This window comes from Taudactylus pleione, unplaced genomic scaffold, assembly GCF_031769625.1.
Source record: "Taudactylus pleione unplaced genomic scaffold, aTauple2 ptg000378l, whole genome shotgun sequence".
NCBI lineage: Eukaryota > Metazoa > Chordata > Amphibia > Anura > Myobatrachidae > Taudactylus > Taudactylus pleione.
The window spans coordinates 8,727,231-8,754,202 of NW_028284779.1; the positions used below are offsets into that span (position 1 = coordinate 8,727,231).

Below are 26,972 nucleotides of genomic sequence, written 5' to 3' on the forward strand. Positions count from 1 at the left end.
ACCTGTTTCTCTGTCTGTCAGTTAATCCTCACCTGTCTCTGTCCTGCAGGTGCTGGACATCACAGTGTCCCAGGTGTCCAGTCTCCATCCTGTCCTGGCTTCCAGAGCTTTGCACAAGCAGCGTCGGGTGAAGGAAAGCTGGGCCCAGCTTCAGCAAACAGTCAGGTATGGAGATTCCTCCCATAGATCATCATACTACTCATTACCCACAGACAGCAATCCAGTGATGGGAAATAATGAAATCATCAGAGGCAATCGCACTGTTTGTAAGGGATGTCAGACTAGTTATATGTGGTGATCAAACTAGTAATGAGAGATGAACAGACTAGTTATGAAGGATGATCGGGATATTTATGAGATATGATTAGAGTAGTTATGAAAGATGATAACACTAGATAAAAAAAGTGATCGGACTAGTTATGTGAAATTATTGAAGTAGTTATGAGAGTTAACCAGACTAGTCACATGGGTTGATTAGATTAATAACAGAGATGTGGTTAAGATCCCGACAACCGGGATGTCATCTGCCGGATCCCGGCACTGGAAGCCCGATCTCTGAGAGAACACCGGCGATGGAATCCCGACATGACTGAGGATGCCAATAGCTGAATCCCTGCAGCCGGCATCCCGATCGTAAGGAGACCGGGGAAAGGTAAGTATCAGTCGCGGGGGGGGGGGGGGGGGGTCAGCTTTTGGCACCCCAGGGGGTTTAGGGTTAGGCTGCAGGAGGGGGGAGGTTAGGTTAGGCAATAAGAGAGGAGGATTAGGCACTAAGGGGGGTGGGTTAGGCACTTACCAGGAGGATTAGGGTGCGGGGTAGGGAAGGTTAGTATGAGGGTGCAGGAAAGGAGGGCTAGGGTGTAAATAGGACAGAGGAACATGACTCACCGTTCCCCTGTCGGGATTTGAACTTTCGGGATGTCACTGTCAGTGTACTGACAGCCGGCATCCCGTCCATCTGTATTTCATACTGATAGCATTAGTACGCTAGTCATAAAGGATGATTGGAGTATTTAGGAGAGATGATCGGACTAGTTCTGTGAGATAATTGGAGGAGTGATGGATAATCTGACTATTTATGAGAGTGTTTTGACTAGATTTTAGAGATGATCAGACTAGTTAGAGAGGTAAAAAGGCAAAAACTGGCTGCGCAATCCCAAAAAATCCTATTCGGCTAGTATTTGCAAAAACAATTTTATTGTCACAATTCCTTATAGAATAAGGACTAGTTATGAGAGGTGATCAGAGTAGTTATGATAGGTGATCAAAGTTGTTATGAGACATGATTTCACTAGTCATGGAATATGTCTGGACTAGTTATGACAGATGATCAGAGTATTTAAGACAGATGATAGGACTAGTTATGTGAGATGATTGGTGTAGTTATGAAGGATTATCTGACTATTTAGTAGTAGTAGTAGGGATTAGTCCAGCTGTGAAGGATGATAGGTCTATTTATTTAGGATGATCGGACTATTATGACATATGTTCTTACTACTAGTGATAGATTATCTGAGTAGTTAAAAGAGATGATTAGACTACTTATGTGTAATGGTCGGATTAGTTATGAACAATGATCTGACAATTTATGAGTAATACTAGTAGTTGGGATGAGACTAGTTATGAAAGATAATAGGACTGCTTATGAAATGCTGAAATGCGATTGGACTAGTTATGAGATATGTTTTGACTATGGTAGTTATGAGACATGAAAGGAGTCACTACTGTAGGGATGCAGTGTGACTACTGTAGGGATGCAGTGTGACTACTATAAAGATGCAAGGTGACTACTGTAAAGGTGCAGTGTGACTACTGTAAAGGTGCAGTGTGACTACTGTAAAGGTGCAGTGTGACTACTGTAAAGGTGCAGTGTGACTACTGTAAAGGTGCAGTGTGACTACTGTAAGGATGCAGTGTGACTACTGTAGGGATGCAGTTTGATTACTAGATGCAGTGTGACTACTGTAGGGATGCAGTGTGACTACTGAAGGGATGCAGTGTGATTACTGTAGGGATGCAGTGTGACTACTGTAGGGATGCAGTGTGACTACTATAAAGATGCAAGGTGACTACTGTAAAGGTGCAGTGTGACTACTGTAAAGGTGCAGTGTGACTACTGTAAAGGTGCAGTGTGACTACTGTAAAGGTGCAGTGTGACTACTGTAAAGGTGCAGTGTGACTACTGTAAGGATGCAGTGTGACTACTGTAGGGATGCAGTTTGATTACTAGATGCAGTGTGACTACTGTAGGGATGCAGTGTGACTACTGAAGGGATGCAGTGTGATTACTGTAGGGATGCAGTGTGACTACTGTAGGGAAGCAATGTGATTACTAGATGCAGTGTGACTACTATAGGGATGCAGTGTGATTACTAGACGCAGTGTGACTACTGTAGGGGTGCTGTGTGGCTACTGTAGGGATGCAGTGTGACCACTGTAGCGATGCAGTGTGACTACTCTAGGGGTGCAGTGTGACTACTGTAGGGATGTAGTGTGACTACTGTGGGGATGCAGTGTGACTACTTTAGGGATGCAGTGTAATTACTGTAAGGGTGTAGTGTGACTACTGTATGGATGCAGTGTGACTACTCTTAGGATGCAGTGTGACTACTATAAGGATGCAGTGTGACTACTGTAGGGGCGCAGTGTGACTACTGTAGGGATGCAGTGTGACTACTGTAGGGGTGCAGAGTGACTACTGTAGCGGTGCAGTGTGACTACTGTAAGGGTGTAGTGTGACTACTGTAAGGATGCAGTGTGATTACTGTAGGGGTGTAATGTGACTACTGTAGGGGTGCACTGTGACTACTGTAGGGGTGTAGTGTGACTACTGTAAGAATGCAGTGTGATTACTGTAGGGATGCAGTGTGATTACTGTAGGGGTGTAGTTTGACTACTGTAGGGATGCAGTGTGACTACTGTAGGGGTGTAGTGCGATTACTGTAAGAATGAATAAGGTCAGAAAGGACTGGAATAATTACAGCAGCCAATTACCAAAAAGCCAATCAACCAAGTTTTTTATTAACTTTTATTACTGGAGTCCCTGTTTGATAAATTCAGCTGTTTGTGTTCCTTACAGCATTTCATGCCCTCTCCAGATTGTGTCCCTCCGGGGAGATCCTCATTATGTGCCCTTCCCGTAATTACTACAACTAGCTTTTAATAGCATCTAATTTAATTCCTTAGGAGGGAGAGGTCCTCACGGGTCACTTTCACCAGCGAGCCAGGCAGCTCTGTGACCTCAGATTCAGAGGATCCCAGCATCGTGGGAAACCAGCCGCAAAGCATCCTGGGATGTCAGGTCAGTATATGAAGGTCCATTTATAGAGAGGCTGGAAGTTTAGCAAAACACGACGAGTCCCTAGCTTCTACAGTATTCTACTCTATTACTACATACTATTTTGTGCCTGAATATGTTTATTTATTTTTTTATCTTTGCAGAAAGAGGAGACAAACAACAGGGACTTTAATATACAAAATCTACCAAATTCTCATCCAGAGGCACAAACTATCAGGGAGGTCATCGGTGTGACTCCAACTGAGAGGTATAGAAAAAAGGGATGTTTCCTAAACAGTGTCTTATTTATAGAGATGGCGGTTTGCTATAATTGATACATTATATACTAGAATTACAATTACACTATAGGGCCATATTCAATTTGAGGCGAAAAGTCAGAGGTCCGACTTTTCGCCATCATCACCATTTTTTGCAGGGATAAAGTATCGGGCGTGTGCCCGTTTATCCCCGTATTCAGTTAGGATCAGGCGAAAACGGGACCCGGCGGGAAGGTAAGTATTGTAAAGTCCTGTCAGTTTTTTGGGGGAAATCATGCTGTCACCCCCCAAAAGATGGTATAACATGGGGGATAACTATGGGTACCCCCCCGATTTGGACTGCTGAAGGTAATCTGGGTTTTTAAATAGCCGCGGCAGGTGCATAAGTGCGCCTGTGAAGAATAGCATTTATCTTTTTTTTTTTTTAAATAACTAGTCCCATCAAATTTGGGGTACATGAAAACGGGTGCAAGCATATTTTTAAGTCCCTAAAATGATTTTTTTAAATTCTTCAAAATAAGCACCCCAACATTTTTTTTTCGCCCCCAAAATGAAAGTACCTTTTTTGAGGTGTCCTGAGGATTTTTAAACATATTATATTATACAGATTACATTATGGGGACATTCCCAAGGCTGCAGGCTATTTATTTTTATTCTGCACCCCAAAACCCCAATTCTGCATTTTTTTTCACCACCTAAACACTGGTGAAAACTTATCCCCATTTTTTTCCAAAGACTGCGAAAAGTCTTTGAAATTGAATATGGGGATAAGTGAAAATGACGTCATCGGCGATAAATTATTGCCAATAATGGACTTTTCGCTCCTAATTGAATACGGCCTATAATTGGAATATTATACATGGGGATGGTTATTTACGTCATACATTGATTGGTACATTATATCTAGGAATAACAGTTTACACTATATTTGGTGTATTATTATAACTTAGTTTGTCTGTTATATATTGCTTTTATTATTCTATTTAATGTCAGACAGGACAGTTCACAGACAGACAGAGAACAGAGCCAGGGCGCACAAAATGGCCATCACCAACATCCAAGTAAGACGGAGGTGAGTACTCGGGTTTCTAGCCATTGATTAAGAAGCATCAGCCACCAAAAACTTATTGAACATCAACCACCACTCCCTGTCCCTACAGACATGTCTTAGCACATCCACCGTCTCTGTGCCCTAGTAGCCATTTCTTTATGGAAATCAGCCACTTATCTTTGTCCCAGCCTCAATTTTTTTGACGACTGAACGACCTCTCATCTTTTTCCCAATAGACAGGCATCGATGCGGTATCCATTAAACTCAGGAGCTCTGTACAGTAAGCCTACCATTTACTACATGTGGTAATAATTCATTTTGCAGACACATCTCATTTACCTACGTCCACAGGCCGACCATCTTCTCGATGAGCTGAGCTCCACAACACAGTGGCTGCAGAGTGTGGAGCTCCTCCTGTCAGAGCCGACCGCCATGCGAAGTCCCGAGTTAGTCCGCAGGGACTTGAGGCAGGTGTCCATATTGGAGAAAGAGGTGAAGACACGAGGTCTGGCCCTTCATTGTCTCGGGGGAAAGGCAAGGAGGCTAAGGACGCCTGAATGGACTGCGAGTGAGGAAGCACAAGTCATAGTTCTGGAGGTGGAGGAAAGGTGAGGACTTTAAGGCGTAAGGAAGGTGGAGAAAAAGACTTTATAGAGCTGGAGTGTGGTCACTTAGTTACTACATATCCATTGGGTGCAGATAATACTCCACTGGGTTCTTCAAACCATTCTTTAGTGGATCCTAAACGATTTGTGGATCTACATAATATTAAAGGGCTTCTTGTGGAAGGTATTCTGGAATGGGTAGGTGCTAGTGCCCAGGTTTCTGAATATTGTGTGGTCAGTGTAGTAGGACTTGTGCCTTTTGGCCCAGATTTAATAAGACCTCTGCTAGATAGGTGTAGAAAGTCATCCTTCACCTTGACGGTCAGGTCTGACTCCGGTAGGATGGTAGTCTAACCTGGAGTGGCCTGGGGCAGTGGCTTCCACTTGTTTTTCTAGGGTCCATCTTACCTATTAGTCACATCTGACTTCTGGCTCCCTCCACAGGTTTCAGATGGTACAAGAGGCTCTCCGGCGCCGCGCCTCAGATCTAAGAGACACGTTGGTGTTGTCCGAATTCATGAAGGTTGTACAAATGGAGGAAGAGAGGAAGAGAAAGGAACTGGTGAGTGAGGAAGGTGGAGAATACACAGTAATTGGAATTGAATATTATTCTCATGTCACTGCAATGACATAGCACTTTACAGATGATCTGCCATGGGAATACAATAGCCGAGGCCCCACAGTCTGGGAGGACTTTTTTGGAGGAATGCATAAATGGGATTTAACTAGAAGGAGATGACGAGGAGATGAGGCATTTTACTGGTGTTCCTGCATTGAAACATTGAAATAGCTTGCTTCCAATCTGACACATGGAATTTCGCACCAGTTCAGAGTTGGCTGTTCTGGGATCTCATCGTCATGGGGCCTGAATTAGAGTTGCACTTAAAGCAGCCGCAATTGCTTAGGCTCAGTAATAAAGGCGGATTTGGCCACCTCTATGCAAATGCACAGCCTCTATCCATACACTCACAAAGCAGTCACCATTATCATCAGCAGTCATATACACCAGCCCTATCCTTGGTGCACACCAACGTTGTGCCCATGACACGCTTATCCTACTCAGTTACTAGAGGAGATCCGTATAACTCTGAATCGCCTTTAAATGCTCTCAGTTGCGCATTCGGAATTCCATCTGCTTAGACCACAGATGGAATTGCGCACAACTCATAATTAGGCGCCTATTTCATATTTCTGTGTAATACTTTAATATTGTGTCATACAGTGTAAATACTGTTGGAGTATGGCAACAGTTTACAGGCTGAGCATTGATATGGAAACTATACAGGAAGGACAGTAGGTGGTGCTGAACCGTAAACTATCATTGTGTAGTCTCTCTACATTGTTATAGTGCCCCTTTACACCATTTTCCTGTTAATCCTCCATGGCATATAATGGAATGTAGCTGTTCTGGTTTCAGTAAAGGCTGTCTCACAATTTTTTAACCTGCATACACTATTTGATGCTTTAACACAGAACCATATACTGCAACAAATAACATGTAATAGTGCGTCTTGCTGTCTATAACAGTGTAATATTTTATAAATATTGGTGACGACTGTCACTCTGTAATATCCGAAAAAGTACCGGAGAGCCCTCCTTTAGTAAAATACACCAGTATACTTCCCCGTTGCATGGTAGCCACAGACAGAAGAAAAAGGCGGCACTCCTTGGATTTGTTTCAAAAGTATGTTCAGTAAACAATGAATACATGGCCGCCATCTTGAAATGTCTGTCATGTATTAATTGTTTACTGGATATAGTTTTGAAACAGATCTGAGGAGTGCCGCCTGTTTCTTCCGTCTGTGACTATCACATAGAGGGAAAAATATACTGATACATATATATATATATATATATGTATTATGTCTGACTGTGCCGTATTCTGTATTGCGGTGTAATAATGTGTCATATTGTGTAGTACATTGTAATATTGTACATGGGTAAGTTGTGATTGTCTTTATTGCTACATTTCAGCCGGCAGCTGGAGGGTCTATGAGAGGAGAGCACGAAACTCACGCAGTGGCGTCTAACAGAACAGAGAGATTTACGCCATTGGAGGATCTGCAAGAAGCGGTGGAAATGTTGAATGATGCCGTGAAGGAGAGAGAAAGAGCAGTGGCTGCCTCCAAAGAGATGACAGACCTGGAAAGTAGGGTGAGGGAATCCTGATTGACTGCTATACACATTAGGATGCGGCTGTCATTCAAATGGCAATATTTCTTAAGCTGCATCTCTTAGCATCATTCACTAGGGGGCAGTGTCATCATTGCTGGGGGTTTGCTATTTTTTGACAATAAAGGGCCCATTAATTTAGTGTAAAGGTGCCTACACACTTGGCGATGTGCTCACGATCCGACATTGTGTACGATTTCCCTTGAAACTCCTCCCCGGCAGCTCTGCACACGATTTGGTGTTTGAAGTGTCCAATTTACAAACGATCTATCGTGCATCCAGCCTTTTTCCAGTGCATTTGTGTCCCAGATTGGCAGATCTGCCCTACAGCACAGCAGATGCGATGTGCGACTAGCGGGATGCACATCGCATCGTGATCGTGAGTGGGGACTCACGATTTGGGCATTATTTACACGATCTGTCATTCCAATGCATCGGAAATTGCCAAGTGTGTAGGCACCTTAAGTCTTTAGAGACAGTGGGCCTGATTCAGAGGATTTTTTTTTTTTTAAATCCGCCTTCAGGCCGCTTGCATAGCTGTGGGTGAAAAGATTGTATTTATCGCAAAGATGTTTTTGTATACTTGTGGCAGAGATTAGCCCCTAACAACAGGCCTGCACTTTTCTTGTAATTATTATTTACTGTTATCAGTAATTGTAAATATACATTTATTTGTCTATGTAGCATATAATTAGATGTTAGTTGTGGGAAATGGGATGTAGTCGGCGGTCGGGATGCCGGTGGTGAGAATCTCGGTGCCGGAATTCCGACCGCAGTCAAAATCCCGGCTCCAGTATCCTGACCGCTGACATCCCGACTGTTAGTATCAGGGTTAGGTTTAAGGGTTAGGATTAGGCACTAGGGGGAGGGGTAGGGTTATGCTGTGGGAGGGGAGGGTTAGACTGTGAGAGGCGTGGGTTAGGGTTAGGCTGCAGGAGGTGAGGGTTAGGGCTTGGCTGTGGGAAAGGTGGGTTAGGGGGAGGGTTAGGATTAGGGACTAGGGGGAGGGTTAGGTTTATGCTGTGGGAGGGGAGGGTTAGGGTTATGCTGTGGGAGGGGAGGGTTAGGGTTAGGCTGCAGGAGGGGAGGGTTAGGGTTAGGCTGCGGGAAAGGTGGGCTAGGGAGAGTGTTAGGGTTAGGCACCAAGGGGATCGTTAGGGTTAGGCTGTGGGATGGGTGGGTTAGGCTGCGGAAAAGGTGGGTTAGGGGGAGGGTTAGGATTAGGCACTAGGGGGATGGTTAGGGTTATGCTGTGGGAGGGGAGGATTAGGGTTAGGCTGCCGTAGGGGAGGGTTAGGCTGCGGGAAAAGTGGGTTAGGGGGAGGGTTAGGGTTAGGCTGCAGGATGGGTGGGTTAGGGTTAGGCTGCGGGATGGATGGGTTGGGTTAGGGGGAGGGTTAGGATTAGGCACTAGGGGAGGGTTAGGGTTAGACTGCGGGATGGGTTGGGGTTAGGCTGCGGGAAAAGTGGGTTAGGCGGAGGGTTAGGCTGCGGGAGTGGAGGGTTAGGCGCTAGGGGGAGGGTTAGGGTTAGGCTGCCGGAAAATGGGTTAGGGTTAGGCACTAGGGGAGGGTAAGGGTTAGACTGCGGGATAGGTGGGTTAGGGGGAGGGTTAGGCACTAGGGAAGGGTAAGGGTTAGACTGTGGGATGGGTGGGTTAGGGGGAGGGTTAGGCTGCGGGAGTGGAGGGTTAGGCACTAGGGGAGGGTAAGGGTTAGACTGCGGGATGGGTGGGTTCGTGGGAGGGTTAGGGTTACTCTGCGGGAGTGGAGGGTTAGGCACTAGTGAATGGTAAGGGTTAGACTGAGGAATGGGTGGGTTACGGGGAGGGTTAGGGTTAGGCTGCGGGAGTGGAGGGTTAGGCACTAAGGGAGGGTAAGGGTTAGACTGCGGGATGGGTGGGTTAGGGGGAGGGTTAGGATACTTACATAACTCTTTGGGGATTCTGACTGTCGGCATGCCACTGTCGGTATTCGGTAGTCAGCATTCCGACCACTGGGATCCCGTATCCAACTCAAGGGAAAAGTTCTACGCATCCATTTTCAGAATTGTGGCCCGGAGGCCAATTTACATTTTGGTAATAGGGCAAAATAATCATATTTCTTTTTTTATCACATTAGGGTCACCCCGAGCTATGACATTTGTCTCCTGAAATAATTCTTGTTTATATCTAAACTGATATAAAATCAAGTCTTTATTTCATACGTCACTTCTGTTCTCTGCTTCTGTTTTACTAGGACATAAAAATGTGATTTCTAAAGTAAATGTGCAAAATATAGCCGGATACGCCTGCTCACCCGGAGTGCCCCTAAACCCCTGTAATATGTCATCCTGCTTATGTTTTTTTCACTTGGGCTCATTACCAGCCGATTTTCATGGAACACCCCGGATCTGCTTTACTGCTCCCATCAGACCCGTCTAAATTTTGCACCCCACAAAATAAGCACAGATCTGTATAAACAGGCAGCAGCAGCCATGCAGGGCCACATTTAGGCAGCCGTATAAATGAATCTTAACATTGTTGGAAAGGCCTTTAATTCAATTTCAGATGAAAGCAGCCGCTAGTGGGCAGTGCCAGCCACCAGTTTTATTTAATAAGGTGCCCCGGAATATGCCGCCATGGTTTCTCTGTCTCCCCTCTCCAGCTGTCGGCGCTGTCCCAAGTAATCGCATCCATCCGCGATAGACTCCAAGATGTCGGGAGACAGATAGAGGAGGCAGAGCAGGGTTTTGCTGCCGTGAAGAAACAGACGGATCTGAGGGACCTGCAGGAAATGTTTATTCAACAACATAAACTTGAGGTAAAACGTAATAAATAGAAGAACCTCAGGTGACATTGTCATTGTTATATAGGTGGGACTAATATTCAGCCTACACAATGGCTGCCTCTACCACGTTAGGGTGGGTACATATTATACAAGGAGGATTAGTAAAGGCTAGACGACCGCTTGTATATTACACCTGGGTAACGGATATAGGACCTGATGCAAATTAGAACATGTAGAGCATATGTTCTGTTAGTCCGGACTACACATGCTCTGGAAATGGGTTCACACAAGTACAGGTGATGCAGGACCCTACGCATTTCGTTTATGGACAATGATGCAGAGCTGGATTGTAACTGGATGTTCTCATGTATGGCAAATTTAGTGAGGGCTATGCAGAGTTAGACTTAAGCGAAGTAACACCTGTTCTAAAGGCATATTATTTGCCCCTTGTAGAGGGCACTGATATTGATGACTACTAGTAAACCAGGCACTCACGCAGATGTGATCACATGTAGAGATGTTTACAACCTGGGTGAATATACACCTTTTTCAGTGGACACTTCTTTTGACCAATATAAGTGTGATGTACTTCTGTTGAATAGCGGTCGGTAATCTTGAAGGCATATGCAATGTGACACCTCACAGCTGTACATACATCTGGTGCCAAGAGAGTAGCATGTTGTCATGCTTGTTATTCTTTTAGATTGATATGTTTGGAGCCATCAGTGAAGAGCTGAGGAAGTTGGATGAGGGGAGGGGCAGACTGCAGGAGCTGTGCCCTGCCAGGAGTGAGACTGTGGGCAGAAGTATTGAGGAAACCCTGCAGGCTTGTTCTCATCTACAAGGCCGCATACAGGAGAATGAGGCCAGGTTACAGAGAACAGCCCGACTCCGAGAGTTCTTCCTCAGTTACCTGGGCATGATGTAAGATCTATGTCAATCTATGATTTGTATTTTAAATGGTGATAATATGATTTTCACAGAACAAACACATTGTGGGGCATTCAGGGAAAGCATTATATGTTGATTATTTATTATAGGACTAATAGCATTGGAAATGTGTCATATCTCATAGGTATATCTCTAGTAACATCATGCAGATGTATCGCTACAGGTCATGTCCCATAGCCACACCCCTAGTGACATCATACAGATGTATCTCTACAGGTCACATCTCATAGCCACACCCTTAGTGACATCATACAGATGTATCTCTACAGGTCACATCTCATAGCCACACCCTTAGTGACATCATACAGATGTATCACTACAAGTCACATCTCATAGCCACACCCTTAGTGACATCATACAGATGTATCTCTACAGGTCACATCTCATAGCCACACCCTTAGTGACATCATACAGATGTATCACTACAGGTCACATCTCATAGCCACACTCTTAGTGACATCATACAGATGTATCACTACAGGTCACATCTCATAGCCACACCTCTAGTGACATCATACAGATGTATCACTACATGTCACATCTCATAGCCACACCCCTAGTGACATCACACAGATGTATCACTACAGGTCACATCTCGTAGCCACACTCTTAGTGACATCATACAGATGTATCACTACATGTCACATCTCATAGCCACACCCTTAGTGACATCATACAGATGTATCACTATAGGTCACATCTCATAGCCACACCTCTAGTGACATAATACAGATGTATCACTACAGGTCACATCTCATAGCCACACTCTTAGTGACATCATACAGATGTATCACTATAGGTCACATCTCATAGCCACACCTCTAGTGACATAATACAGATGTATCGCTACAGGTCACATCTCATAGCCACACTCTTACTGACATCATACAGATGTATCACTACATGTCACATCTCATAGCCACACCCCTAGTGACATCATACAGATGTATCACTACAGGTCACATCTCGTAGCCACACTCTTAGTGACATCATACAGATGTATCACTACAAGTCACATCTCATAGCCACTCTCTTAGTGACATCATACAGATGTATCACTACAGGTCACATCTCATAGCCACACTCTTAGTGACATCATACAGATGTATCACTACAGGTCACATCTCATAGCCACACCTCTAGTGACATCATACAGATGTATCACTACATTTCACATCTCATAGCCACACCCTTAGTGACATCATACAGATGTATCACTACAGGTCACATCTCATAGCCACACCTCTAGTGACATCATACAGATGTATCACTACATGTCACATCTCATAGCCACACCCTTAGTGACATAATACAGATGTATCGCTACAGATCACATGTCTTAGCCACACCCCTGTTACATAATACAGATGTATCACTACAGGTCACATCTCATAGCCACACCTCTAGTGACATCATACAGATGTATCACTACATGTCACATCTCATAGCCACACCCCTAGTGACATCATACAGATGTATCACTACAGGTCACATCTCGTAGCCACACTCTTAGTGACATCATACAGATGTATCACTACAAGTCACATCTCATAGCCACACCCCTAGTGACATCATACAGATGTATCACTACATGTCACATCTCATAGCCACACCCCTAGTGACATCATACAGATGTATCACTACAAGTCACATCTCATAGCCACACCCCTAGTGACATCATACAGATGTATCACTACAAGTCACATCTCATAGCCACACTCTTAGTGACATCATACAGATGTATCACTACAGGTCACATCTCATAGCCACACCCCTAGTGACATCATACAGATGTATCACTACAGGTCACATCTCATAGCCACACCTCTAGTGACATCATACAGATGTATCACTACATGTCACATCTCATAGCCACACCCTTAGTGACATCATACAGATGTATCACTATAGGTCACATCTCATAGCCACACCTCTAGTGACATAATACAGATGTATCACTACAGGTCACATCTCATAGCCACACTCTTAGTGACATCATACAGATGTATCACTATAGGTCACATCTCATAGCCACACCTCTAGTGACATCATACAGATGTATCGCTACAGGTCACATCTCATAGCCACACTCTTACTGACATCATACAGATGTATCACTACATGTCACATCTCATAGCCACACCCCTAGTGACATCATACAGATGTATCACTACAGGTCACATCTCGTAGCCACACTCTTAGTGACATCATACAGATGTATCACTACAAGTCACATCTCATAGCCACACTCTTAGTGACATCATACAGATGTATCACTACAGGTCACATCTCATAGCCACACCCCTAGTGACATCATACAGATGTATCACTACAGGTCACATCTCATAGCCACACCTCTAGTGACATCATACAGATGTATCACTACATGTCACATCTCATAGCCACACCCTTAGTGACATCATACAGATGTATCACTATAGGTCACATCTCATAGCCACACCTCTAGTGACATAATACAGATGTATCACTACAGGTCACATCTCATAGCCACACTCTTAGTGACATCATACAGATGTATCACTATAGGTCACATCTCATAGCCACACCTCTAGTGACATCATACAGATGTATCGCTACAGGTCACATCTCATAGCCACACTCTTACTGACATCATACAGATGTATCACTACATGTCACATCTCATAGCCACACCCCTAGTGACATCATACAGATGTATCACTACAGGTCACATCTCGTAGCCACACTCTTAGTGACATCATACAGATGTATCACTACAAGTCACATCTCATAGCCACTCTCTTAGTGACATCATACAGATGTATCACTACAGGTCACATCTCATAGCCACACTCTTAGTGACATCATACAGATGTATCACTACAGGTCACATCTCATAGCCACACCTCTAGTGACATCATACAGATGTATCACTACATTTCACATCTCATAGCCACACCCTTAGTGACATCATACAGATGTATCACTACAGGTCACATCTCATAGCCACACCCTTAGTGACATAATACAGATGTATCGCTACAGATCACATGTCTTAGCCACACCCCTGTTACATAATACAGATGTATCACTACAGGTCACATCTCATAGCCACACTCTTAGTGACATCATACAGATGTATCACTACAGGTCACATCTCATAGCCACTCTCTTAGTGACATCATACAGATGTATCACTACAGGTCACATCTCATAGCCACACTCTTAGTGACATCATACAGATGTATCACTACAGGTCACATCTCATAGCCACACCTCTAGTGACATCATACAGATGTATCACTACATTTCACATCTCATAGCCACACCCTTAGTGACATCATACAGATGTATCACTACAGGTCACATCTCATAGCCACACCCCTAGTGACATCATACAGATGTATCACTACAGGTCACATCTCGTAGCCACACTCTTAGTGACATCATACAGATGTATCACTACAAGTCACATCTCATAGCCACTCTCTTAGTGACATCATACAGATGTATCACTACAGGTCACATCTCATAGCCACACTCTTAGTGACATCATACAGATGTATCACTACAGGTCACATCTCATAGCCACACCTCTAGTGACATCATACAGATGTATCACTACATTTCACATCTCATAGCCACACCCTTAGTGACATCATACAGATGTATCACTACAGGTCACATCTCATAGCCACACCTCTAGTGACATAATACAGATGTATTACTACAGGTCACATCTCATAGCCACACTCTTAGTGACATCATACAGATGTATCACTACAGGTCACATCTCATAGCCACACCTCTAGTGACATCATACAGATGTATCACTACATGTCACATCTCATATCCACACCCTTGGTGACATCATACAGATGTATCACTATAGGTCACATCTCATAGCCACACCTCTAGTGACATAATACAGATGTATCGCTACAGGTCACATCTCATAGCCACACTCTTAGTGACATCATACAGATGTATCACTACAGGTCACATCTCATAGCCACACTCTTAGTGACATCATACAGATGTATCACTACAGGTCACATCTCATAGCCACACTCTTAGTGACATCATACAGATGTATCACTACAGGTCACATCTCATAGCCACACCTCTAGTGACATCATACAGATGTATCACTACATGTCACATCTCATAGCCACACCCTTAGTGACATCATACAGATGTATCACTACAGGTCACATCTCATAGCCACACTCTTAGTGACATCATACAGATGTATCACTACAGGTCACATCTCATAGCCACACCTCTAGTGACATCATACAGATGTATCACTACATGTCACATCTCATAGCCACACCCCTAGTGACATCATACAGATGTATCACTACAGGTCACATCTCATAGCCACACCTCTAGTGACATCATACAGATGTATCACTACAAGTCACATCTCATAGCCACACCCCTAGTGACATCATACAGATGTATCACTACAGGTCACATCTCGTAGCCACACTCTTAGTGACATCATACAGATGTATCACTACAAGTCACATCTCATAGCCACACCCCTAGTGACATCATACAGATGTATCACTACATGTCACATCTCATAGCCACACCCCTAGTGACATCATACAGATGTATCACTACAGGTCACATCTCGTAGCCACACTCTTAGTGACATCATACAGATGTATCACTACAAGTCACATCTCATAGCCACTCTCTTAATGACATCATACAGATGTATCACTACAGGTCACATCTCATAGCCACACTCTTAGTGACATCATACAGATGTATCACTACAGGTCACATCTCATAGCCACACCTCTAGTGACATCATACAGATGTATCACTACAGGTCACATCTCATAGCCACACTCTTAGTGACATCATACAGATGTATCACTACAGGTCACATCTCATAGCCACACCTCTAGTGACATCATACAGATGTATCACTACAGGTCACATCTCATAGCCACACCCCTAGTGACATCATACAGATGTATCACTACAGGTCACATCTCATAGCCACACCTCTAGTGACATCATACAGATGTATAACTACATGTCACATCTCATAGCCACACCCCTAGTGACATCATACAGATGTATCACTACAGGTCACATCTCATAGCCACACTCTTAGTGACATCATACAGATGTATCACTACAGGTCACATCTCATAGCCACACCTCTAGTGACATCATACAGATGTATCACTACAGGTCACATCTCGTAGCCACACTCTTAGTGACATCATACAGATGTATCACTACAAGTCACATCTCATAGCCACACCCCTAGTGACATCATACAGATGTATCACTACATGTCACATCTCATAGCCACACCCCTAGTGACATCATACAGATGTATCACTACAGGTCACATCTCATAGCCACACCTCTAGTGACATCATACAGATGTATCACTACATGTCACATCTCATAGCCACACCCCTAGTGACATCATACAGATGTATCACTACAGGTCACATCTCATAGCCACACTCTTAGTGACATCATACAGATGTATCACTACAGGTCACATCTCATAGCCACACCTCTAGTGACATCATACAGATGTATCACTACATGTCACATCTCATAGCCACACTCTTAGTGACATCATACAGATGTATCACTACAGGTCACATCTCATAGCCACACCTCTAGTGACATCATACAGATGTATCACTACATGTCACATCTCATAGCCACACCCCTAGTGACATCATACAGATGTATCACTACAGGTCACATCTCATAGCCACACCTCTAGTGACATCATACAGATGTATCACTACAGGTCACATCTCGTAGCCACACTCTTAGTGACATCATACAGATGTATCACTACAAGTCACATCTCATAGCCACACCCCTAGTGACATCATACAGATGTATCACTACATGTCACATCTCATAGCCACACCCCTAGTGACATCATACAGATGTATCACTACATTTCACATCTCGTAGCCACACTCTTAGTGACATCATACAGATGTATCACTACAAGTCACATCTCATAGCCACTCTCTTAGTGACATCATACAGATGTATCACTACAGGTCACATCTCATAGCCACACTCTTAGTGACATCATACAGATGTATCACTACAGGTCACATCTCATAGCCACACCTCTAGTGACATCATACAGATGTATCACTACAGGTCACATCTCATAGCCACACTCTTAGTGACATCATACAGATGTATCACTACAGGTCACATCTCATAGCCACACCTCTAGTGACATCATACAGATGTATCACTACATGTCACATCTCATAGCCACACCCCTAGTGACATCATACAGATGTATCACTACAGGTCACATCTCATAGCCACACCTCTAGTGACATCATACAGATGTATAACTACATGTCACATCTCATAGCCACACCCCTAGTGACATCATACAGATGTATCACTACAGGTCACATCTCATAGCCACACTCTTAGTGACATCATACAGATGTATCACTACAGGTCACATCTCATAGCCACACCTCTAGTGACATCATACAGATGTATCACTACATGTCACATCTCATAGCCACTCTCTTAGTGACATCATACAGATGTATCACTACAGGTCACATCTCATAGCCACACCTCTAGTGACATCATACAGATGTATCACTACATGTCACATCTCATAGCCACACCCTTAGTGACATAATACAGATGTATCGCTACAGATCACATGTCTTAGCCACACCCCTGTTACATAATACAGATGTATCACTACAGGTCACATCTCATAGCCACACCCTTAGTGACATCATGCAGATGTATCGCTACAGGTCACATCTCATAGCCACACCCTTAGTGACATCATGCAGATGTATCGCTACAGGTCACATCTCATAGCTCCACCTCTAGTGACATCTATATAATAATTTCATAAGGTCTGTCCTGACTCCTGATGTGCAGTGGGAGCCGTGGCATGCGCCACAATGGCTTTCTCTGCTAGGGAGACAGGACAGTCTTGGGAAAGGTGCCAGGAACTCGGTAAGTATGAGGGTGGGGTAGCTATGCCCCCAGTAATGACTTCACAGTCCTTCATTTTAATAGACCTTTACTTTTTCTCTCTCCTTATAAATGTACCTCCCTGGGATCGTCTCAGGGTAATAATCAGTCCTTGTGGTCTCTTTGTCTCCCATTCTCATGTGTATGCTGTGTTCCTCCACAGATCCTGGACAGAAGACATGAGGTCTCAGGTCCTGTTGGAAAGTTCTGGAGACAGACTTGGCCCCGGTCGGAGAGAGGAGCTGGAGAAGAGCATAGAGGAGAAGCTGGAAGAGTATGAAGTGCTCGCGGGTATTGGCTGGAAGCTGATAGGAGGAGATCATTGTCTTGCTCAAACGGTGAGATGTGAGATCTCTGGAGATAACACCAGAGATACAAACATGGAATATGTATCCTGTGATAGTTATATCTCTGTAGAATTCAGCTGGACAACACTTAGAGGCTCTTTTCCATTTGGGTTCAAGACACATTTTAAGCCCAGAATACACATTTTATAATGTTAAAATGTTCATGCTGGCGTCTTTTTGTCTAAAGTTCTCATTACTAATAAATAACTTAATTTTCTTTATAAAATTATCCTTCGTTGTCCCCAGATCAAAGAGCGCTTGGAAGAATTACAGGGGATGCTGAGCTGGGTGTTGATGCGGTGGCGTTGCCAGAAGCAACAGAGGGGAAACAAAACTCAAAGACTAAAGACAAGCGAGGGTCTAGACGCCACCAGGGTACCGAAGGTTAGTGGCCAAAAGGATAACAATGCAGGATAGCGCAAATTCCAAGGTCACAGTCCGCCAGAGCCTAAATTGTAGTGTCCAGTTCATGTTTTCTCCATCATTTATTTTGCCCATATTATCATAGATTGGAAATGTTGACGGTGGCACCAACAGAGTCACCAGGCCTATAGTTTGTAAGAGTATATATAAACACCTAGTTTAATGTCTGTACACAATGATACGTACACCCTAAATGTCCTGTATAGACACACAGAGGGTAGATGGGACCCTGGGAGTTCTCAAGTCCATCCTCATAGTAAAGGCACAGCATTTGGGAAGCACCATAACCAGGATCTCGACTATATTGTCTGATATATTTTAATTTGTATGGCGTCAATATATCATCACTAAGAAGCACAAACATCAGTCTCCCGCTGGAGAGGATTATATGCTCGTCAGATCTATACAGTGAAGGATAGTCTGCACTCTTGCACATTATAAACCCCTAAGGCTGGAGGATGGCAGCGGTTGAGCAGAGTCTTATCTGTATATTTCTGCAGGACGAACTGCAACACACAGACAGGTCTGTCGCAGCAGAAGACATTCAGTGCCCGATGGATCAGGGCAGCACACAAGCGTCTTCACATCCCAGGGGTCAGCCACTCCGCAGGTACAGGAAGAAGGCGCTCAGTCCCATGCGATTCCAACACCCACTTCACAAGCTCTCTAACAGCCCAGGTATGGAGACGGAGGATGGGGCGGAGCTGCAGGAAGACAGACCAAGGAAGCGCGCAGATGGGCCCTTGTGGCTGGAGCCCAAAGTACTCCCAACAGGGTCAGAGAGCCCAGAACCGGAGGAGGAGCCACTTATGGTAAGAATATGCTGCTAAGTCGGTGGGAATACTGAAGATAGCTCTCTCTCCAAAATGCAGAACATAATTAACCATACAGAAGGACTTGTTCTCAAAATGATCCCAAAGAACCAGCAACGGCCCACATTTATTGTCTGCTTCATGGCTGTGGGTATTCTGTATTCCTGTTATCTATCAGCATGTCTACCTATTGTCTGTACCTCCAACCCTTCTCCTGCCATCTATCCATGCCGCCACCTTGCTTTCTGTGTGTCTGTCAGTTGTCTCACTGTATTATGTACTCTATGAGCAATAGCATCATTTGGGCTCCGGTGTCCAGTTCTGACAGTTCCGTAAGTATCCTTTGGCAGCAGGTTGTCCTCATCCCATCTCCTCACTATAATCACTGTTCGTATATCTTTTCTCTTTGTTCCCTTCTGCTCGTCCAGCCCTCTCCCTCTAAATCATTCTGGAAGCGCTGTCAGGGAATCTTAGACGGTACTTTCCGTAGCTTAAAGAGAAAGAAAAGAGTTTCGCTCCCTGTTGCGGAAGAGGTAACCACCCTGCTGGAGTGCATTGTGTGCTGCTGTGTTTGTGCATGTGGTGTTGCAGACAGTGTGGTTTGGTTTGTCCATTAATCCCTTGGGTTGGTCACTTCTCACCTCTGAGTTAAATATAACTTCACCATGTTAATAAAAAGTTTTCTGGAGCTTCGTTATTAAAGACCCGTCATGGGTCACCTGCCTACGTTACTTTCCCTGGTGGCTGCTTCATGTAAGTACGCAAGAAGTTGCTGCCTATTCAATATATTATCCAACTTCTGGGAATATTATACATAGGGCCTGATTCTGAGTTGGGAGCAAGGCAAAAAAATGAAAGTAAATTTGCACCTGGAGCAAAGCACGTTGCAATGCAAGGGGGAAAATACATTTGTTGTTTATGCATGCAGGGTAAATACTGGCAGCTTTTTAATGTAGCCCAAGTGTGGTAAACCTGCGCACATCGGAGGCGCGCACATCCGAAAAAGAGGCATGGCCTTGCGGGAAGGAGGCGTGACCTTGCAGGATGGCCGTGTCTACTTCAATGCAGGGACATGGCTGCTGGGGAAGGCCCCATTTACCTCACTCCGGGGGCGTGCCCAGCATTCCCGGAGAGGCTGGGCTTCCCCCGAAGACTGTGCCTTCACTGCCGGCTGCTCGTCTGCACCATAAAGTCACAGTGCAGCACCCGGTTCCCTGTCACTGGGGAGAAGCCGGCATTTTGGTGTTGCAGTGCTACACGCTTTTTTTTTTTTTTTTTAATTGAGTAATTTTTATTGGAATTTTACATAATACCAACCCAATAATAACAGTAACAATAGCGTATTACAATACAGATTAATCGTCATAGCAAATATATAGACACAAAATAATGTCGTACATATTTAGACAATACATATATACCACCCTAAATTAACATTATACTACTGAATAGCTACCCATCTGTATAGAGATATCAGACACATCATAAAACATAATTATTTTGGTACAGCTCAGTCCTAAACAAAGAAATATGCTAGCAATATAACTCAGTGAGGACCTCTATTCCACAATAATATTATACGTACCACACAATACTCAAATCCTCCTTAGTGCTACACGCTTTTACCAATTTGCTGGCTCTTTTGTGTTTTGCTCTCATCTCAGAATCAGCCCCTGAGTGTGGAAAATGTTGTTTAAAGTGCAGAATTGCTTGGTGTGTGCAATCCCTGTGATGTTATTGCTTCCCAGCCCCTAGAACCACCCAGGCGGATCTCTTATTTTTATGTTTTGTTGGGCTGTTACGGATGGCGCTGACAGACATATTGGATGGGCCCTGCAGCACAGCTGATAGTCTGAACACATGCTGTAGGGACTCACGGATGAGTGACAGCTCAACTGGGTAGGCACATTTAAATTAGGGATGTGCAGGCTCGGTTCTACTCGGTTCCGTTCGTTTTTTTTTACCGAATCTTATTGGGTATCAGCTGTCACGAGTTTTGGATAGCCAATAAGATTCGGTAAAAAAAAACGAACGGAACCGAGTAGAACCGAGCCTGCACATCCCTAATTTAAATCCCCATCCAGTTGTGACGTCAAGCCCGGCACATCGGACAGACGATTGGTAAGTGTATATGCACTTACCAATCTTCAGATAGATTGACTTGGCGACCTAGAGTGTACCCAGCTTTAGAGGAACATCATACTGAAACATAACCGTAGAATAAAGAAAATAAATATTATTTAGATTGAGACAGCTAATTATCTATCTATCTATCTATCTATCTATCTATCTATCTATCTATCCTCTTAAAGTACATTTCCAAACTCATAATTCATTATACAGTATGTATTCCTCTGCACCCCCCAGTATATTTGCGGTGCATGTGGTATATGAGCACTTTGTTTAATCAGCAAATCTTGGGAACTTTGGAGCTGATTCAGAGCCGCTCGCTAGATGCGATCACTCGCACAATGTGTATGCAAATTGCGTAGTCAGTGCTATCGCACAGCAATACATTAGCATGCCCAGTATTTCTTAGAGAGCGATCACATAGTGTATGCAGACACCCACCAGCCTGTCTTAAGACGCCCACGTGTGCACGTCATGTCCAGGAAGTGTATGCAACCATCGGTACATCGGGTAACATTGGATGCTATCGCAGCGCATGAGGTTGACCATACCCTGCTGCAAACACTGCGAGCACTTCAGTGTAAGATATGGAGAGCAGGAAATGTAAACTGATAATGACGAATGCACCTGGAGAGAACATTGAACCATCATCTAATCAGGTGCCATCTTCACTACACACTTCCTCATTAAATCTATCACTTTCTCTCTTACCCAGGTGTGTCTCACCCATCACTTTCTCTCTTACCCAGGTGTGTCTCACCCATCACTTTCTCTCTTACCCAGCTGTGTCTCACCCATCACTTTCTCTCTTACCCAATTGTGTCTCACCCATCACTTTCTCTCTTACCCAGCTGTGTCTCACCCATCACTTTCTCTCTTACCCAGCTGTGTCTCACCCATCACTTTCTCTCTTACCCAGCTGTGTCTCACCCATCCCTTTCTCTCTTACCCAATTGTGTCTCACCCATCACTTTCTCTCTTACCCAATTGTGTCTCACCCATCACTTTCTCTCTTACCCAGCTGTGTCTCAACCATCACTTTCTCTCTTACCCAACTGTGTCTCACCCATCACTTTCTCTCTTACCCAGCTGTGTCTCACCCATCACTTTCTCTCTTACCCAGCTGTGTCTCATCCATCACATTCTCTCTTACCCAGCTGTGTCTCATCCATCACTTTCTCTCTTACCCAGCTGTGTCTCACCCATCACTTTCTCTTTTACCCAGCTGTGTCTCACCCATCACTTTCTCTCTTACCCAATTGTGTCTCACCCATCACTTTCTCTCTTACCCAGCTGTGTCTCACCCATCACTTTCTCTCTTACCCAGCTGTGTCTCATCCATCACTTTCTCTATTACCCAGCTGTGTCTCACCCATCACTTTCTCTCTTACCCAGCTGTGTCTCACCCATCACTTTCTCTCTTACCCAACTGTCTCACCCATCACTTTCTCTCTTACCCAGGTGTGTCTCACCCATCACTTTCAATCTTACCCAGCTGTGTCTCACTCATCACTTTCAATCTTACCCAGCTGTGTCTCACTCATCACTTTCTCTCTTACCCAGCTGTGTCTCACCCATCACTTTCTCTTTTACCCAGCTGTGTCTCACCCATCACTTTCTCTCTTACCCAATTGTGTCTCACCCATCACTTTCTCTCTTACCCAGCTGTGTCTCACCCATCACTTTCTCGCTTACCCAGCTGTGTCTCACCCATCACTTTCTCTCTTACCCAGCTGTGTCTCACCCATCACTTTCTCTCTTACCCAGGTGTGTCTCACCCATCACTTTCTCTCTTACCCAGCTGTGTCTCACCCATCACTTTCTCTCTTACCCAGCTGTGTCTCACCCATCCCTTTCTCTCTTACCCAGCTGTGTCTCACCCATCACTTTCTCTCTTACCCAGGTGTATCTCACCCATCACTTTCTCTCTTACCCAGCTGTGTCTCACCCATCACTTTCTCTCTTACCCAGCTGTGTCTCACCCATCACATTCTCTCTTACCCAGCTGTGTCTCACCCATCACATTCTCTCTTACCCAGCTGTGTCTCACCCATCACTTTCTCTCTTACCCAGCTGTGTCTCATCCATCACTTTCTCTCTTACCCAGCTGTGTCTCACCCATCACATTCAATCTTACCCAGGTGTGTCTCACCCATCACTTTCTATCTTACCCAGCTGTGTCTCACCCATCACTTTCTCTCTTACCCAGCTGTGTCTCACCCATCACTTTCTCTCTTACCCAGGTGTGTCTCACCCATCACTTTCTCTCTTACCCAGGTGTGTCTCACCCATCACTTTCTCTCTTACCCAGGTGTGTCTCACCCATCACTTTCTCTCTTACCCAGCTGTGTCTCACCCATCACTTTCTCTCTTACCCAGCTGTGTCTCACCCATCACTTTCTCTCTTACCCAGGTGTGTCTCACCCATCACTTTCTCTCTTACCCAGGTGTGTCTCACCCATCACTTTCTCTCTTACCCAGCTGTGTCTCACCCATCCCTTTCTCTCTTACCCAGCTGTGTCTCACCCATCACTTTCTCTCTTACCCAGCTGTGTCTCACCCATCACTTTCTCTCTTACCCAGCTGTGTCTCACCCATCACATTCAATCTTACCCAGCTGTGTCTCACCCATCACATTCTCTCTTACCCAGCTGTATCTCACCCATCACTTTCTCTCTTACCCAGCTGTGTCTCACCCATCACTTTCTCTCTTACCCAGCTGTGTCTCACCCATCACTTTCTATCTTACCCAGCTGTGTCTCACCCATCACTTTCTCTCTTACCCAGCTGTGTCTCACCCATCACTTTCTCTCTTACCCAGCTGTGTCTCACCCATCACTTTCTCTCTTACCCAGGTGTGTCTCACCCATCACTTTCTCTCTTACCCAGCTGTGTCTCACCCATCACTTTCTCTCTTACCCAGCTGTGTCTCACCCATCCCTTTCTCTCTTACCCAGCTGTGTCTCACCCATCCCTTTCTCTCTTACCCAGCTGTGTCTCACCCATCCCTTTCTCTCTTACCCAGCTGTGTCTCACCCATCACTTTCTCTCTTACCCAGGTGTATCTCACCCATCACTTTCTCTCTTACCCAGCTGTGTCTCACCCATCACTTTCTCTCTTACCCAGCTGTGTCTCACCCATCACATTCTCTCTTACCCAGCTGTGTCTCACCCATCACATTCTCTCTTACCCAGCTGTGTCTCACCCATCACTTTCTCTCTTACCCAGCTGTGTCTCACCCATCACTTTCTCTCTTACCCAGCTGTGTCTCACCCATCACTTTCTATCTTACACAGCTGTGTCTCACCCATCACTTTCTCTCTTACCCAGCTGTGTCTCACCCATCACTTTCTCTCTTACCCAGCTGTGTCTCACCCATCACTTTCTCTCTTACCCAGGTGTGTCTCACCCATCACTTTCTCTCTTACCCAGCTGTGTCTCACCCATCACTTTCTCTCTTACCCAGCTGTGTCTCACCCATCCCTTTCTCTCTTACCCAGCTGTGTCTCACCCATCCCTTTCTCTCTTACCCAGCTGTGTCTCACCCATCACTTTCTCTCTTACCCAGGTGTATCTCACCCATCACTTTCTCTCTTACCCAGCTGTGTCTCACCCATCACTTTCTCTCTTACCCAGCTGTGTCTCACCCATCACTTTCTCTCTTACCCAGCTGTGTCTCATCCATCACTTTCTCTCTTACCCAGCTGTGTCTCACCCATCACATTCAATCTTACCCAGGTGTGTCTCACCCATCACTTTCTATCTTACACAGCTGTGTCTCACCCATCACTTTCTCTCTTACCCAGCTGTGTCTCACCCATCACTTTCTCTCTTACCCAGCTGTGTCTCACCCATCACTTTCTCTCTTACCCAGGTGTGTCTCACCCATCACTTTCTCTCTTACCCAGCTGTGTCTCACCCATCACTTTCTCTCTTACCCAGCTGTGTCTCACCCATCACTTTCTCTCTTACCCAGCTGTGTCTCACCCATCACTTTCTCTCTTACCCAGCTGTGTCTCACCCATCACTTTCTCTCTTACCCAGCTGTGTCTCACCCATCACTTTCTCTCTTACCCAGCTGTGTCTCACCCATCACTTTCTCTCTTACCCAGCTGTGTCTCACCCATCACTTTCTCTCTTACCCAGCTGTGTCTCACCCATCACTTTCTCTCTTACCCAGCTGTGTCTCACCCATCACATTCAATCTTACCCAGGTGTGTCTCACCCATCACTTTCTCTCTTACCCAGGTGTGTCTCACCCATCACTTTCTCTCTTACCCAGCTGTGTCTCACCCATCCCTTTCTCTCTTACCCAGGTGTATCTCACCCATCACTTTCTCTCTTACCCAGCTGTGTCTCACCCATCACTTTCTCTCTTACCCAGCTGTGTCTCACCCATCACTTTCTCTCTTACCCAGGTGTGTCTCACCCATCACTTTCTCTCTTACCCAGCTGTGTCTCACCCATCACTTTCTCTCTTACCCAGGTGTGTCTCACCCATCACTTTCTCTCTTACCCAGCTGTGTCTCACCCATCACTTTCTCTTTTACCCAGCTGTGTCTCACCCGTCACTTTCTCTTTTACCCAGCTGTGTCTCACCCATCACTTTCTCTCTTACCCAGCTGTGTCTCACTTTCTCTTACCAAGATGTACCTCATCCATCACTTTCTTACAAAGGTGTATCTCGCTCATATCTATTTCTCAGGTATCTCACAAATAATTTCTTCTCATGTGTGTCAATGATCTTTTTGTCTCTTGCCTACTTGTGTCTCACTGAGCACTTTATTTCTTACCCAGGTCTGTCTTTCTCATCACCTTCTTTCTCGCTTAGGCATATTTCCCTCCTAACTTTTTTGCAGGTGTGTTTCACCATACTCTATATTTCTCATCTTTCACTTATTAGTCTCTAACGTAGGTGTATCTCACCTGTTGCTTTCTTTCCAGTGTGTTTCACTCACTACTGTCTCTCTTGTCTGTGTGTGTCTCACCCATCACTTCCTGCGATGATTACGCATGCCTCACTACTCACTTTTTTTCCTACTCAGGTGTATCTCACACGTTACTTTCTACCTTGCTTGAGCATGCCTCACACCTCACTTTCTTTCTTACTTAGGTGTATCTCACACATCACTTTCTTTCGTGCCCA

The 26,972-nt window shown here is 44.8% G+C and overlaps 1 protein-coding gene across 6 annotated transcripts in view; it reads left to right on the forward strand.

Moving 5' to 3' along the window:
* The window catches only part of LOC148507953 (uncharacterized), a 139,874-nt gene that overhangs the window by 95,488 nt on the left and 17,414 nt on the right, over positions 1-26,972 (forward strand). For 3 of the 6 annotated variants that reach the window (XM_088445377.1, XM_088445384.1, XM_088445383.1), the window contains 13 exons: positions 50-165; positions 3,187-3,301; positions 3,442-3,545; positions 4,549-4,627; positions 4,931-5,214; positions 5,656-5,773; positions 7,186-7,365; positions 10,029-10,184; positions 10,855-11,075; positions 18,277-18,451; positions 18,707-18,844; positions 19,384-19,695; positions 20,124-20,228. In XM_088445377.1, coding sequence (XP_088301503.1) covers positions 50-165; positions 3,187-3,301; positions 3,442-3,545; positions 4,549-4,627; positions 4,931-5,214; positions 5,656-5,773; positions 7,186-7,365; positions 10,029-10,184; positions 10,855-11,075; positions 18,277-18,451; positions 18,707-18,844; positions 19,384-19,695; positions 20,124-20,228 — 2,103 coding nt within the window. The remainder of the gene's footprint in view (positions 1-49; positions 166-3,186; positions 3,302-3,441; positions 3,546-4,548; positions 4,628-4,930; positions 5,215-5,655; positions 5,774-7,185; positions 7,366-10,028; positions 10,185-10,854; positions 11,076-18,276; positions 18,452-18,706; positions 18,845-19,383; positions 19,696-20,123; positions 20,229-26,972) is intronic. The other 3 variants (XM_088445378.1, XM_088445381.1, XM_088445382.1) reach the window with 3 other exon arrangements.